The 15,574-nt window shown below is 34.6% G+C and overlaps 2 protein-coding genes across 3 annotated transcripts; both read right to left on the bottom strand.

The window, feature by feature from the left end:
• Positions 1-2,501: 2,501 nt before the first annotated feature.
• Positions 2,502-4,794, bottom strand: LOC7482247 (cytochrome P450 CYP749A22). Of its 2 annotated transcripts, none has more exons than XM_024609870.2 (5): positions 4,335-4,794; positions 4,027-4,250; positions 3,686-3,918; positions 3,167-3,542; positions 2,502-3,063 (listed from the first exon to the last, which is right to left on the bottom strand). In XM_024609870.2, the coding sequence occupies exons 1-5, from the start codon at positions 4,606-4,608 to the stop codon at positions 2,635-2,637; spliced, it is 1,536 nt and encodes a 511-aa protein (XP_024465638.1). In that variant the 5' UTR covers positions 4,609-4,794; the 3' UTR covers positions 2,502-2,634. The 2 variants fall into 2 exon arrangements, with proteins under 2 accessions (XP_024465638.1, XP_002316007.2); XM_002315971.4 differs by having other exon boundaries at positions 3,167-3,545; positions 4,335-4,793.
• Positions 4,795-8,619: 3,825 nt separating this feature from the next.
• On the bottom strand, positions 8,620-14,777 carry LOC7482248 (cytochrome P450 CYP749A22). Its single transcript, XM_002315972.4, has 5 exons — positions 14,261-14,777; positions 13,932-14,155; positions 13,602-13,834; positions 9,391-9,769; positions 8,620-9,145 (listed from the first exon to the last, which is right to left on the bottom strand). The coding sequence occupies exons 1-5, from the start codon at positions 14,535-14,537 to the stop codon at positions 8,717-8,719; spliced, it is 1,542 nt and encodes a 513-aa protein (XP_002316008.1). The 5' UTR covers positions 14,538-14,777; the 3' UTR covers positions 8,620-8,716.
• Positions 14,778-15,574: the final 797 nt, after the last annotated feature.

The raw sequence follows: 15,574 nt of genomic DNA on the forward strand, positions 1-15,574 counted from the left end.
CTTGATGTCATTTATGGTAGCTGTGATCTGAGAAAACTTAGGAAAGTTTTCTCTTTTCTTGTTTGAACAAAACGAAGATGCCAAGACACCAGAAAACTTCTCTCTCAAACAGTACTGTAAGGGCAATTAAGGATGATTTATAAGCCTTGCTGTCATCGTTCAAAGACAAATAATTAAAAAGTTAACTATAACTTTGTCTCTGTAGTTTAGCAAAATCAATTAACTAGTCCCCATGGTATTTCAAATTACATATTTGATCTCTATGTTTTTTAAACAATTTATAACTTCTTTTTATCTATTTTAATTTTCAATTAACCAATCTCATGGTTTTAAAACTGTTGATGTAAAAAAAAAAATATATGTTGATGATATCTTAGAACAAAATAATAGAAGATGTTCCGTTTAGTTACATCCAATTTTATTTTTGAAAATTTTAAATTTTCTTAGTTTAATTTAATTTTTTTTGAATCAAATTGGCTATTAATTTATTATAATTTGTTCTAGAAAAACATAGTTTAAAGATATAGGATCAAAGTATTAAAGGAGGCAAAATGTTTGACCAATCTAAAATTAGCATGAAAGTTCTTTTTGATCACTCAATTTTTTTTGTTTGATTCAATCTTTTTATTTTTTGAAAGTTTCATTTCAATTTTAAATTTTTTTATTATTATTTTTCACTCTTTAATTTGAGAGAAAAGAGAAAAACCACCAAATTACAATGATAGAGAAACAAAGTTATCAATTTTTCACAATTCGATGAGAGGAGTTAGATGGTGATGATTTTTTTTCCTTATAAACAAGCCTGAAAGTGTAGATCGAGTTCTGTTTAGATTTTTTTGGTTCGATTAATTTTTGATTTTTTGGGAGGTTTTGTGGTGTTTTAAGGGTAATTAGTTTTTTAGGCTTGTTTATGTGTTGATTATTTGTGTTTTATGACGGAAATGAGTTGAAAAAAATGAGTTTTTTTAGCTAAAATTTCAATTCTCTAAATTTTCTAGTCACCACATCGGGGGTGGATTCTAGGTTTATAAGTGACGTGTCGTTCACTTCAGCAGAAATGATGTATCATTTTTTATATAAAAAAAGATAGATGGGCGGGCGATTGTCTACCTCTGGGTAAAGGAAAAAAAAACATTGCCTAGCATTTACTTTTTTTTTTTATTCTTTTTTTTATTTTCTTTCAAATTTCTTAGCAAACCTTTTTTTTTTTTCTTGCATTATTTTTTTTATTTAAGTTTAGATTAGATGGGTCACACCATAAGACCATAAGACTTGAGTCCACCTAAAATGTTATTATGTTAATATTTATATAAAAAAAACAACAAGGTATATAGTTTTTATAGTCAAATATGGTTTTGATTAAGTTTTGATCAAGTTGGACAAGTTGTACTTGGACCTATTAAATTTACTAGTTATACTAGTTTAATTTCCACACGATATAAATGACATGTTTTAATTGGTGAAAAAAAAAAAAGCATTATGGTAACCTTAGTCAATTTTATTAAGCGTACAACTTCGAATTTTGAATTCACAATCCGAATTTTTCATGTTGCTAAAAATCATGTTAAAAATGGTTGTATGTTTTTTTTGCACCAATTTTTTTTATCCGTACCGCAACGAAGCACCGGTGACTAGTTTGATATAGGGATTGAATAATTTATTTTGATAAACTATGCAGGGACTAGGTAAAACAAAAACTGCTATTGAAGAACTGTTCTGATGCACTGCCACCATGTCTGTCAAGAAATCTGTTAGTAGCCCTACTTTTCAGAAAGAGAATATGACATACAATCCTATCACCTGTGTGTTTGACAAGTTTAAACATTCTGTATCCTTGACTAGAATACTGGTTTTAACCCAACTAAATTTGTTTTTTCCTTCTGACAGGCAAGTCTTTCCTGTCGGTAAAAATATTTCCCTGTCATGTTGCAGCATCAACCACCGCCATAATGTGAGCTTATCCTTCCCTTCTGATTATTCAATGAGAGATATCGTCGGCAATGGAAAGATTAGAAATTAGGGGGCCACAACTATTGATGATGCCCTTCTCATCACTGACAATTCTGAGAGTGACAATTGACAGGTATGTTACACCAGAACAGATAAAAAAAAAAGGGCATTTAGACTTTTAGAGATTGTGCAAGTGCCTAAATTAGACGGCTAGAAGTTTTGTCATGGAATCTTTATATGGAATTGTAAGTAACTTCTTTCAACCATTCTGAGATGCCATTTTCAGCCTTAATTTATATCATTTGGAAGTCGAAATGCGGTGAAATGTTGCGAAATGAGATGAAATAATTCATTCTAGGCAAGGAACTAACATGATGAAATTATGGATAACATAAACTTGCCTAGTGGATCATATATCCTTACTCCTCCATTAAAGCTTTCAAGCAGTATTTGCTAAGCACATTGCTCAGACGGAATTTGATCCAGCTGTTCTTCGAAGTTAATAACCATGTTTAATTGTGCAGAGACTTTCTTTATGTGGCATAGATCCATTTATGTCTAATAAATGAATTATATTTCCATAACTTCCTGCATCAGATTTATTTCAAAGTCTTTGTTTTCATCAATACTATCTGCATTTTGCAGTCCAAGTGTAATCTAGCATATCTCAAGCAAGCCCCTATTTTACAGTGCCTCGAATAGGATTTGAAGTCCATATCGTGGGCTTATTGTTAGAATGTGCTCTGGCGAGTGGACATAGGTGGGTGACAAAGTGAACCTGTAATGCTGTAGAATCATAGAGAGTGCAATCTTAATTTCTGAAAGTGCAAAGTTCAAGCCCACACAACTTCGAGGTCCCAAGCCGAATGGAAGAAAAGCAGTGGCATTATTCTTGGTAGCTTCGGCCACCCCGCCTGCAAATCTTTCTGGTTTGAAAAGGTGAGCATCTTCCCCCCATATTTGTGGATTATTGTGAAGTGCAAGTACTGACAAACTCAGAGTCATCTTTGCCGGAACAATTAGCTTCCCCAGTTTGACTTCCCTTTGGACTTCTCTCGTGAGATTGAAAACTGGAGGATATAGCCTTAAAGACTCATTAACAATCATGGTCATCTACAGGGAAAAAGCAGAGAATTTATATACCTAACTGATCAGAACATGTTTATGCACGTATTGATGAATTTGATTAGGCACTAGGGAACTACGGTATGCTTACAGTTTTCAGTCTTCCAATACTATCAGGACATGGATTTTGCTGGCCAAATATTTGAAGCACCTCCTCCCTTGCTCTGTTTTGCCAATCTGTATGAATTGCTAGAAAGAGAAGCGTCCAGGTAAGTGAGCTTGTGGTTGTTTCATGTCCAGCAACATAAAAAGTCTTGCACTCATCGATCAGATCATCTATTGATATTTTCTTGGTCTTATCATTTTCATGATAAGCCTTTAGAAGTAGACCAAGAAAATCACTTCCATAACCATCTGGTTCAGTACCCATCATCACCTCTTCTCTTCTCTTTATAACCTTTAACATAGAGTCCCGTATCCCTCGATCAAGTTTCTCTGATTCAATATCATCCCTTGTCTTGAAAAATCTTCTGCCAAAACAGAATACTAATAATAACTATGCATGCGAAAATGAATTGAAAAAAAAAAAAACTTCTAGGAAAAACAAAAAGATACTAACTACACTACTATAAATCATGTTTTAGTAGAAAAGGAGAGGTATGATGCATACTTAATCCCAGAAATTCCAACTTTATAGTTGTTTCTGCCAACTATGAGAGCCATTCTGGTCAGCATATCAAAGATGTTTTTCCCTTCCAGATAACTGCTTCTGAAAGCAGCCCTGGAAATAATCTCTGATGTTAAGACCTTGAATTCTTGGAAGACCTCAATTTCCTTTATTCCCTCCCGTCTCCATCTGTCAAGCATTGTCTCTACACTCACGATCATTGCTGGAATCGTCCCCTATAAGAAAAATGATCTGTTTGTTCAATTTAGTTTCTGGAATACTTGCATCAGTACACTTTGCCGTAAATCTCGTCAACAATGTAAACATCACAATTAATAACTTACTTTCAAGCTCTCTGCATGAAACGCGTGGATCGCTAGTTTACGCATCTTAAGCCATTTTTTACCTTGGGACAATACAAGCCCATCCCCTAAGAGCTTCTCTGCATAATTCTGGATCACTAATTTAGGGTATGCTCCATCTTTATTGCTCAATACCTCTTTGATCAGCTTAGGTTCAGTGATTACTAATTGAGCTTGGGGACCATACCAATTAAGAAAGTTCATCCCTGGTAGCATTTGCAAATTTTAGAATTTTCATTTAAATAAACTTCCAATCAAGAATACAATCCTTGAGAACATATAAATCTTACCATATAGCTTGATCCATGAATAAACATGAGGTTGAATTCTAGCAAGCATCTGGTGTGATAGTTCCATTGGACTGCTCATGATTTCATTTCTCATATTGTAAATCTCTTTGGTGTTTCCATGTAGGAACCTGTAAGGAGGACCTTTCATGCCTTGTGACCTCATCGCAGATTGTATTCGAATTGGATCCCACCATACTTTGATGAAGAACTTTATGAGATGTAGAATGAAAAGCACACACAGGCAACTTAGAATGAAAATTATCAGGGCTTCCATTACTACCACAGCCAAATCCCTTCAACTACTAGAGTTATTGTCAACCCAGAGATTCACTCATTAACAAGGGCTCAGGAAACGTGAGAGGTTTGCAGAGGAAATAAAATATGTACTAGTTTTGTTTTGGTGTCAGAGGGAAAAAGATATTTTATTTTGAGAATCACATGTTCTTTTCTGCCCAAAGTCACATTCTAAAATAAACCTGTCCAGAACATTAACGAGAGATTCCATTTTTAACCAGGCAGCTAACTTACTCGGTTGTCACATGCCTCTCAGCTAAGGGATGTGGCAAAGAAAAAAGTTTGTCTGATAGCGATTTTTTTTTTATTATTATTCTTCACTAGCAGTGTAACTTTTCCTTGCTGGTACCATTCTCCCTCCGAGGATCCCACTGCCACAGGACCACAATTGATGGTGATCTTTTCTTTTTATTCCCTTTCCTATTAGAATAAGTTCAAATCTGTTAGTTTAATACTTTACCGCTATGTGTGGACGCAGGCCTGAATTATTATTATTTTTTTCATCAAAAATGACTTTCAGCATACGTGTTTTTAAGAATGAAAAAAAAATCTGTACTAGAATCATAGACTCAACTACATAAAATAAGTTGTTAGATGATATAAAAAAAAAGCATTAAAAAGGATAACAAATTAACTAAAAAAAAAAAAAACAATCACCATAACTTGGATTGTTTTTTTTTATATATATATAAAAAAATAAGACAAATAATATAATTTCATTTCTAGCTAATTAAATGTAAAAGAATGATGTTAGGTAAAAAAAAACTTGAATTAACCGAGTTAGAATAATAAATTTATAATTCGGGCAATAAAAACTAAGTGGATCCGGGTTGAAGAATTGAATATAAGCTGGTGAATGTTACATTTACTGTTTTTTTTTTTATTGGCTATTATAACTATAATGTGGTTTGACGTGCATTGGTATGCTTTACAAACACCAGAAAAGCAACATTGGTAACAAAAGCAAGCACCTAATCTCAAAGCTTTCTCCATGGAAAGCGTGATTGGCTAGTTTACGCATTTTTAACCTCTGGAAAACACAGGTCCATCCACAAATAACTTTCTGATGTATTTCCGGGACCCTCCTCCTTTGGAAAATGCGTCCTCACTGCTGTTGAAAATCTCCTTCACCATCTGAGGATCTGTGACCACCAATTGAGCTCGAGTACCATGCCAATAAAGGGGGCTAGTCTCTGTACCAATTTGTAGACGTATTATTGCAAGTTGTTTCAAGAATTCTACCGAGAACACTATCACTGAAAATCCTAATCAATTATTATTCTTACCAAAGAGCTTGACCCATGAATAAATGTGTGGCTGAGCTTTTGGTAGTGTATGATGAGACAAATGATCGATGGGATTGTTCAAGCTCTCCTTTCCCTTATTGTTTATCTATTTTGTGTTTCCATGGAGGAATATGTAAGTAGCGCCTTTTATTCCTTGTGATCTCATAATTGATCGCAAGAAAATTGGATTCTAAAGGACTTGCAAGAATAAAGAGGAGGTATAAACACAGATAACCTGAAAGCCAAGTTACTTTTTGATAAACCTAAATTTAATAGAAAAAAAACTATCAAAAGATCCAAAAAAATCCCGGGCATGGTAGCCTGATCTCATGCTGGGCACAAGCCCGGGCTTAGTCATGGAAACTCAAGCCCACCATTTAGCCACATGTCTATTGGTGGGCGAACACCCAACCTTGTTGGGTATGCTGCCTAGTTGGTGCGGGGTGCACTGCCCAACACCCTATAGTGTGCTGGGAGTGACATGCACAACCTTGTTGGGTGTGCTGCCCAGCTGGTGTTGGGCGTGCACCCTAATAACCCTGTGGGCTCGAGTTAGTACGCATGAGCCTGTTTTTCATCTCTAATGGGTTCAAACACCTTTCCCGCGGATCCTTCAGTGTTTTATACTGATTCAATACATATTATTTTAAGTAGAATATATTTTAAAATATGACAAGAATAAAATTACACTTCAGCCTCTCATCTCCACAAAGAACAAGACTCATGGAGTTTAAATACACCATGACTCCTTCAAACTTGAGATTCACAATCTTTTTATTCTTAACATTTTCAACATATATACTTTCAGAATCTATTTTTCTAAAATATCATTACACTTTATCTCTTTATAAAGTTAATAACTTAAGCATTAAAAAATCCCCATTTTCATCATAGGAGACTTTTTGATGATACCTTCTATTATTTACCTTAATTTATCAAAGATCATCTATTCTGTTACCAACTTCAATCCACCTAAGTTTTTTTATATTAAGCCATCAAGTATTTTGACTAAAAAAAATTAAATTATTTAAATGAATAAATTATCTAAAATATCAATTTTATTTCTAAACGTATTGAAATTCAGGCTCATGGATTTTTATCTACATCGGGTTACTCTCGATGATGCAAGGTTCCTAGGGATCTCAAACTTGTAGTGGGAGGTAGAAACTAAGCACTAGACTTTGGCTTTACTGGCAGAAGAGAGAGAGAAACCACTGTACATCAACTATAACATGTTTCTGTTTCATTGACTTCGAGTAATGCCAATGGGTGCATGTTTTTGACGTGATAGCAAGAGATTTGTAGCTCAACCACATCTAAGACGACACGTTTCCCCTCTTGTTTTGGTTTTAGACCATGCAGCTAGTTCTGTTCTCAGGCCTCTGTCTCCCACCTAAGATTATACAAAGTATTAGTTATCCTGTCATAATCAGTTCTGCTAGAGTAGTTTCCGATCACTGCTCAGTGCTCACAAGGAGATGTGCTACCACTATATTTCCCAAAGAAATAAGGTTACACATTTTGCACTTTTTTTCCCTTTTCTTCAATCAACACCTGTCTAACTTAACACCCCCAAAAATAAAAATAAAATCAATGCCTGTCTTAATATATTAACCGCCATCGTTATAAACCATTCTGCATGGAAACAGAACAAGCTAGGTAGGCTGAACAAAAAACAAGAACTGCCAACCAATATGCTTCTTTCGTTAGCTTTACTCCCAGCTTTTCGCTCACTCTAATATAACTCTTCACATTTTTGAATTACTAATCTCAATCATTTATGATAGCAGGACAATTATCACGTGAGGAAATCCATGAACTATAGAAATTTCGTGATTACATTCTTGCGTAGCTTAATGGATTTATATTTGATGATGTTACAAAATTCAAGAAATATAATAATAAGTTATTTAGTGTTTGAAATAGTAGTTAACTTCTTCTTCTTTTTAATCTAAGAAACTCTAAGCTTACAATATAAGTTTTGAGTACATGTAAAAACAGTCTCTATCGAGAAATGATTTAAAGACCATCCGATGATAAAATTAATATTTTTATGTAAAAGATATTAAATAACTTAAAAGAGTCTTAAATTCTAGGAACAAAAATATTTGTTCTTGAGTTTTAAGTTTATTAATGCTCTGAAATCTAAATATTTTTATCTTAAGAGATAAGAAGTTGTGAATCATTTTTCTAGATGGTTCATAGAGTATTTATACCCTCTCAACCTTGTCATTTTCATAAAAAAAAAGCTGGAAAGTCCTATACTTTCGGCGATATTAATTAGAGACAATATCTCTTACATATTATTAATGAGATAATAAATATGATAGGTTTTTTAAAAGACCTTATTACCTATAAGTATAAAGAAATCATTACCTTTATATGAACAATTATTCTAGATAGAGAGACATAATGATTTATTATATCTTTAACACTTATATTGTAGAGAATTGTATAGGATCATTCATAAAAAACCTTAGAATTTGATAATATCTATGTCTTTAACCCTTATATTATAGAGAATTGTCTAGAATCGGGCATAAAAAGCCTTAGAATTTGGCAATGTCTAAATTTTTTAGGTCTAGCCTTGGACTTGGTCGACTGTCAAGTCCAAGCGTTTTGGATTTGACATGTTTGCTAGACCCATTTAATTTAAAAAGATTTTTATTTATAAAAATCTTAACAAAAAAGTTAACTCATCAATATTGGATGCTCAATAATCTTTCGATTCATGATATCTGGAGGTAAGAAAAATACAATGACATACATTCAAAAATACAGAAATACAATTACAGTGAAGATTTACAAGGTCTCGAGCATGATTTGGACTCCATGTTGTGGGGACATCGTAAGAAGGTGAGCTGGTGAGTGGATATAAGTTGGAGATAAAGTAAACCTGTAATGTTGCAGGATCATTGCAAGCGCAATCTTTGTTTCAGTAAATGAGAAGTTTAACCCCACACAACTCCGAGGTCCCAAGCCAAATGGAAGAAATGCATTCATGTTATTGTTTGTAGCTTTAGCGACCCCATCTGCAAATCTCTCTGGCTTGAAAAGGTGAGCATCTTCTCCCCATATTTCAGGGTTATGGTGAACTACAACAAGTGGAATATAGATTTCTGTATTTGCTGGAATAATTAGCTTCCCCAATCTTACTTCCTTGCGGACCATCCTTGGGATGTGAATAGCAGGAGAATATAATCGTAGAGTTTCATTGATAATCATGCTCACCTATAGTAGGAAATGAGAGAAGGTTTGGATGAAATTAGCTGAAAATAATATACTTGTTCAAATTTCCAAAGTTGGAGAGAATATAAATTTCTAAAGCTGTTAAAAGCTAAAATAAATTAAGTACTTAACAACTAGAATATTATTGATGTGTTGTATTGAGGATGCATGGCATTTCATCAAAAATATCACTGAGATTTTTTAAATTTTGCTAAAAGTCGATCTTATTCTAGTTATGTCATGCTTACCGTCTTCAGTTTTGTGATGCCTTCTGGGTTTGGATTTTGCATGCCAAATAATTCAAGGACCTCCCTCCTGGCCTTATCCTGCCAATCTGTATGAAATGCTAGAAGAAGAACAATCCAGGTGAGTGAGGTTCTGGTTGTTTCATGTCCAGCAAAATAGAAGGTTTTGCATTCATCAATGATGTCTTCAACAGATATTCGTTTTGCCTTATCTGTTTCATGATGAGCCAACAATAGTATTCCAAGAAAATCACTTCCAAAGTCACCCCATTTTCCCTCCATGGCTGCTTTCTCTCTATTCTTAATCATATTTATGAAGCAATTTCTTATCTCTTGCTCGAGCTTGTCTGATTCAATATCATCCCTCATTTTCACAAATTTTCTGCAAGTAGAAAAATGATAATTCAAAATCCACCAAGGTTTAGCACTGACAAAAGGTAGATCAATGGATTGGTCGGAAAAACTTCAAATTGAATTTCGCATTTCCACAACTAACACAATGAGTTTTGGAGGATTTTTTTTTTGAAAAAAAAAAAATGGGTTGGGCCTATGGCTCGTGAACTTCTACAAAACAAGTCTTCTACAACATATATCCAATGTTTAAGTTAATAAAACGTAGAAGAAAAATAATGTATAGCAAAGAGAACGAGAATGTAAGATAATGTATATTATAATTGTTGTGTGTGATATTATATCATGACATGTTTGTTGTTTATTTAAGGACATAAGGTATTTATGCACCTCACTCACTTGAAATGGCGTCGTGGAAAGTGAAGTTGCAGATATTTCATGCATGAATAATCATGAAGAATAATTACCTCTTTAGTGCGCATGTAACCCGTAAAATGAGTCATTGGTTTAGGTTGTATTAGAAGTATATATGGAGGCTAATCAAAGAGACAATAACATTTTTATTGAAAAATATAAAATTTATTTCTCATGCAATTAGAAGTATAATTTCTAGAAATTATCTTATATTAGACAACGTATTATGGGATGTGTCAACCTCTTTTCCTTTTTGTTTATGTTGTATTTCCTTCTTTATAAAATATTGGATTAATCTTTCTATCTTTTTTTAGGGTATAATAGTTCTTAGTATCGTGCTTGTAGCCATGATAAAAGAGACAAGATTTATTGAGGTTTAGTGTATTTAAATAGTTATTTAAAGGAGAGGGATATTGCACAATTTTTTTTTTCTAATGGCAATCAATACCTCATTGTGTATGGAGGTTAGAGGAGTGGTAATAAGCTTAGAAAACATTAGTCGATCACAAATAGATCCCTTTGTGTTCCTCTTGGATGCATTAGGAATGACAACTAAGAGATGGATGGCATTTGGAAGATTGTATTATTTGATACTGGAATTGAAGGTATCCTGACCTGATTATGTTGGCTTCTTTTACTCAATATGAATTTTCATTGTCTATTTCACTTTAAAAAGAATTCAATCATGAAGAATATGTGGTCATTCCTATATAGTATAGTTATAGACCTTACTAATCAAGATTTCAGTGACAATGAGTTTAGATGCAGACCTTAAAATGAATATTAAGCATTTCCTCATTAAACTTTTAGAGATATACGTTGGTGCTTTTGTCTTCTCATTGTATGATGAGAAAGATATCAACTATGCCTTTTTTAGTTGGTATATCTATGTTGATGCAATATACAAAAGTCAAGGATGGAGTCAGGCTCTAGGTTATGATATTATGCCCAAGTAGATCCATGAATTATCATCAAAAATATTTTACACATAGCATCATTATATTGTGTTACAAACTCCAAGCTACTTCTTACATTCTACATGTGTTTCCTCGAGTATATAAGCCCGTCATATTTTTCTAAGTTCCCCATCACATACACATAATCTTTGGAGATATAGGTATGCAACACCAGATTACAAAGTGAAGACTCCCCTAGTTGGTGGGGGCGATATTCATTTTCAAAATCTTGTATCGTTACTAATCTCATCCCATGTCGAGTTCTTTTTTATGAGGAGTACGTTAGTGAGATTTAGAAGGGAATCAATGGTGATAACCACTCTTCTGACTAAGACTTGTGATGCTTTACTTTTAGATCTTTAGAGTTCACGTACATAGCACCTAGTTTGAAAATACTTTTCAATACAGGAGTGGCTCTTTTGGAGGGTTAGACTAAGACTATTCTCATGCTTAATTTCTCATGTGTCATTTTGTCTTATTCCTTTAGAAAACTGGAGTGCTTTATGTGTATTCAGTGGCACATATAATGAAACTAGTTATTGTGTCACTCATTTCACTGAGTTAGTGGCAAAGTTCAAAGTTGTTCTTGTGTGGCTAGAACAACTTTAATAAGCATTTTTATTTGATGGGAAATTTGTTAGAGATATGAAGGGATTGATGTACTTGTGATAAGGATGTTGGTTACTCTCTCATGTCCTAGCATTTCTAAGTCATCAGTCATGAAAAGAACTTTTAGTGATATGTGAAAAGAGAATGAACTAGTTTTTGTTCAGTTTTCATAGACAACACTACTAACGAAGCTGGAAAAACTTGAAATTAAATTGGATGTTTCCATAACTAACACAATAAATTATGAAGGAATTTGTTTAAGTTAGGTTTGGCATATGGTTTTTGAACTTCTTTAAAATAAGTCTCATGTGGAGATAAGGGACCTTTTAATGCTTGGGTTAGTAAATTATATGAAAAAAATAGTGAATAACAAAGAGAACGAGAACATAAAAGAGTTTATGTTGTGATTGTTGTATGTGGTGTTGTATCGTGACATATTTGTAAGGCCCGGCCCACTCCCCCTTGTAAAATATTGTCCGTTATGGCTTAGCCCAACCCAGCTTCCACGCCTCACGGTTTTGTTCCTAGCAACCCACAGGCTCCAAAACGCGTCCTACAAGGTTAGATACCAACTGCCTTAATATACCATGGCTCTGGACACTCTTTTTTCGATATGGGATGTTACAATCCCCCCACCTTAAGAACGAGCCGTCCTCGGCTCTGATACCATATGTAAGGTCCGACCCACTCCCCCTTGCAGAATATTGTCCGCTATGGCTCAGCCTAACCCGGCTTCCACGCCTCACGGTTTTGTTCCTAGCAGCCCACAGGCTCCAAAACGCGTCCTACAAGGTTAGGTACCAACTGCCTTAATATGCCTTGGCTCTGGACACTCTTCTTTCGATGTGGGATGTTACACTATTATTTGGTGACCTTGAGTATTTATACACCTTGTGGAGAGTGGAGATGTAGATATCTCATGCAAGAGTAATCATGAAAAATAATTACATTTACCTCATATGTAACCCGTAAAATGAGTCATTGGTTATTTGTCTTAGTAGGAGAAGATAACATCATATTGGCCATTAACAAGATAGGTAGGTGTATGATATCTATTTGCGAGGAGGGTAGGCACCTGTACCAATAACTCTACAATTGAGAATTAGGTGCGCGTAGTGTAAGGTGATCGTGCGACGCCTTACTGACAATGCATGTGCCCTAATAATTAGGTGTGAGCCACATAGTAGTAGTAAGTGCCGTACTAATAAGGCATGCGTTCATAACTTTGCAAATTAGGTGTGCCATGTATTTGTGCGGCAAAAGCATATGCATGCCATTTTATTTTCTTTTTTTCTTTCTTTTCCCTTTCTTCATTGCATATTGTCCGGTCAAGTAAATTTAGGAATTGAAGTTGAGAATCATAGAAAAATTAAGGATGTAATCAGAGAAAAAGAAGAAAAGTTATTGGTGCGTATATTACACTTGTCAATATGTGAACAAGCCTCGTCGGGTTCTAGCAGCATGTGTCGGTGAGATCATTCTAGCTCCAATAAAAATCTTTTTTGGTGTCGTTGAATTTGTATCAGCAAGCTCTCTCTCATGGTATGATGCAAGTTCCATTCGAAGATACAATAGTGCTCTATGGCTTGTCGTTCTTTTTTTTTTCCTCTCTATTGGGACGTGAGCCTACCTTAAGCTAACTTCTTTTGATGTTGATCTTGTTCATGCTTATTTTTAATTATTGGGCAGTTAGGCCTTTGGCCCAACTTTTTGACTGGATAACAAGCTATCCAATCCTTGTTTGTTTAGCCTATGAGCCTTTTCGCCCATGGCAAACTATTTATAACTTCTATTTTTGGCCACCACAAGTTCACAAAATATATAAACACCAAGTTAGTTAGGCACAAATAGATAGATGAAGTTGGAGAAATGTAGGAAACATACCTAATTCCAGGAATTGTAATCTTATAATGGTTCCTGACAATAATGTCACCCATTCTGGTTAACATGTCAAATACATGTTGTCCTTCCAGGTAGCTGCTTCCAAAAGCTGTCCTGGAAATAATTTCTGATGTCAAAAGCTTGAACTCTTGAAACACGTCAATCTCCTTGCCATCATGTTGTCTCCATCTTTTTAGCATCACCTCGACACTGGCAATCATTGCCGGAATCATGCTCTGTGAAAGAAAAGAAGAGAAACTCTTTGATTGATATGAGTTGTTTTAATCTGTATGCACTTTAAAAACAATTAAGAAAACTGGAAAACAGTACTACTTTCAAGCACTCTGCATGGAAAGCATGGTTGGATAGTTTTCGCAGCTTGAACCATTTTTCACCATTGGCTGCTACAATTCCATCCCCCAATAGCTTCTTCATGTAAACTGGAAGATTTCTTTTCGGAAATGCTCCGTTTTTATTGTTAAAGATTTCTTTAATCAGATCAGGTTCCGTCACAACCAGTTGAGCTTGAGAACCATGCCAATACATGAAAGTCATCCCTAGACATGATTTACATACAAGAGAGAGAATTTGTAAAATTCCACAAAGTTGGTGTTTTGGATTAAAAAAAAACTGCTCAGAACGAAGCTTTGTTGTTGATTTACCATATAGCTTGATCCATGCATGAATGTGTGGCTGTACTATCGGGAGCAACTCATGATGTGATAACTCCATGGGAGTGCTTTGGACACTCTTTCTCATATTGATAATCTCTTTGGTGTTTCCATGGATGAATTTATAAGAAGGGCCTCTGATTCCTTGTGACCTCATCATGGATTGTATGCGAATTGGTTTCCACCATACTTCTTTCAAGAACTTGACAAGAATTGAGAGGAAGGCTAAACACATGCAACATGAGATATAGAATGCCAGGTTTCCCATTAATTGTCGATGGCTTGAACTAGATTGGAATACGAAATTGGATTACACTCCTTGATCAAATTATATGAAGGACTTAGAGGAGATTGTTATATTTTGGCAGAGGATGAGGAAACTAGATTTGTTGTATATATTTACTGGATGGAAGTAACGAAGAAGGCACTCGGTTGCTGCTAAATTTCTAGCAAGAGATGTAGTAATTATTGGATAGTATTGCCGGCTTCCATGGCAGAACCAGTCTAATTAACTAGAAAACATTGTAGTCGTGCCAAAACCTGACAGCGACACATAATTAAGCCCCATAATTTTATACATATGCCACTTTCACAGTTAAGTGGCATTTCTTGCTTTCACACTGAGGGCGATGACATGGTATCATTAATTTCTTGCTTTCACACTGAGGGCGATGACATGGTATCATTATTCTTGTATGCTGTCATGCTCTTATGATAATATTTTACTAGTATTTTTTTTGGCAGATGCCTTGCCATTAAGTTACCCTTTTTCATAATGGATTTCTTTTTACCAAATCAAATGTTTCGACAGAGTTGTTACTGTTACATATAGAGATGAATAGATAGATTGTAGATTTAGTTTGGAGAGATGGGTAAACCCAAAATACAAAATTTGGTTTAATTCATTTTTTCCTTTTCAACTCTCACTCGTGTTTTTCTACAGCATATGTATTGTGCAAAAAATGCTTCCAACCTTCCACCCAGTCTCTTATCAGAATCATCAGCAATTACAGACTATTTTTGAGGTTTTATGAAACATAACAATAGTAATACTGTACTCTACACATTCCCAACTTTAGTATTTTCTTCTTCTTTTTTTCTCGTTCTGTTAATCACAGTGCCTGGATCATGACTTGAACTCAGTATTGTGGGCACATTCCAAGGAGGAGAACTGGTGAAATTAGTTAAAGTACTTTGAACATGACATAATAAGAAGTTGATAAATTCTGTTAGACGCTATAATGGTTTTTGCTTACGGTTTTCAATCTTGAGATGCCTTCTGGACTTGGATTCTGTTGCCCAAAC

Source organism: Populus trichocarpa, chromosome 10 (assembly GCF_000002775.5).
Source record: "Populus trichocarpa isolate Nisqually-1 chromosome 10, P.trichocarpa_v4.1, whole genome shotgun sequence".
In the NCBI taxonomy this organism is placed as follows: domain Eukaryota; kingdom Viridiplantae; phylum Streptophyta; class Magnoliopsida; order Malpighiales; family Salicaceae; genus Populus; species Populus trichocarpa.

What these genes read in the sequence shown, in the direction of transcription:
- LOC7482248 (XM_002315972.4), bottom strand. Translation starts at nt 14,537, where the DNA reads ATGGGAAACCTGGCATTCTATATCTCATGTTGCATGTGTTTAGCCTTC. An exon ending in TGCATGGATCAAGCTATATG is followed by an intron (nt 14,156 to 14,260) that starts GTAAATCAACAA and finishes AATCATGTCTAG; the next exon opens with GGATGACTTTCATGTATTGG. An exon ending in ATTACAATTCCTGGAATTAG is followed by an intron (nt 9,770 to 13,601) that starts GTATGTTTCCTA and finishes TTCTACTTGCAG; the next exon opens with AAAATTTGTGAAAATGAGGG.
- LOC7482247 (XM_002315971.4), bottom strand. Translation starts at nt 4,608, where the DNA reads ATGGAAGCCCTGATAATTTTCATTCTAAGTTGCCTGTGTGTGCTTTTC. An exon ending in GTTGGAATTTCTGGGATTAA is followed by an intron (nt 3,546 to 3,685) that starts GTATGCATCATA and finishes CTGTTTTGGCAG; the next exon opens with AAGATTTTTCAAGACAAGGG. An exon ending in GTATTGGAAGACTGAAAACT is followed by an intron (nt 3,064 to 3,166) that starts GTAAGCATACCG and finishes TTTTCCCTGTAG; the next exon opens with ATGACCATGATTGTTAATGA.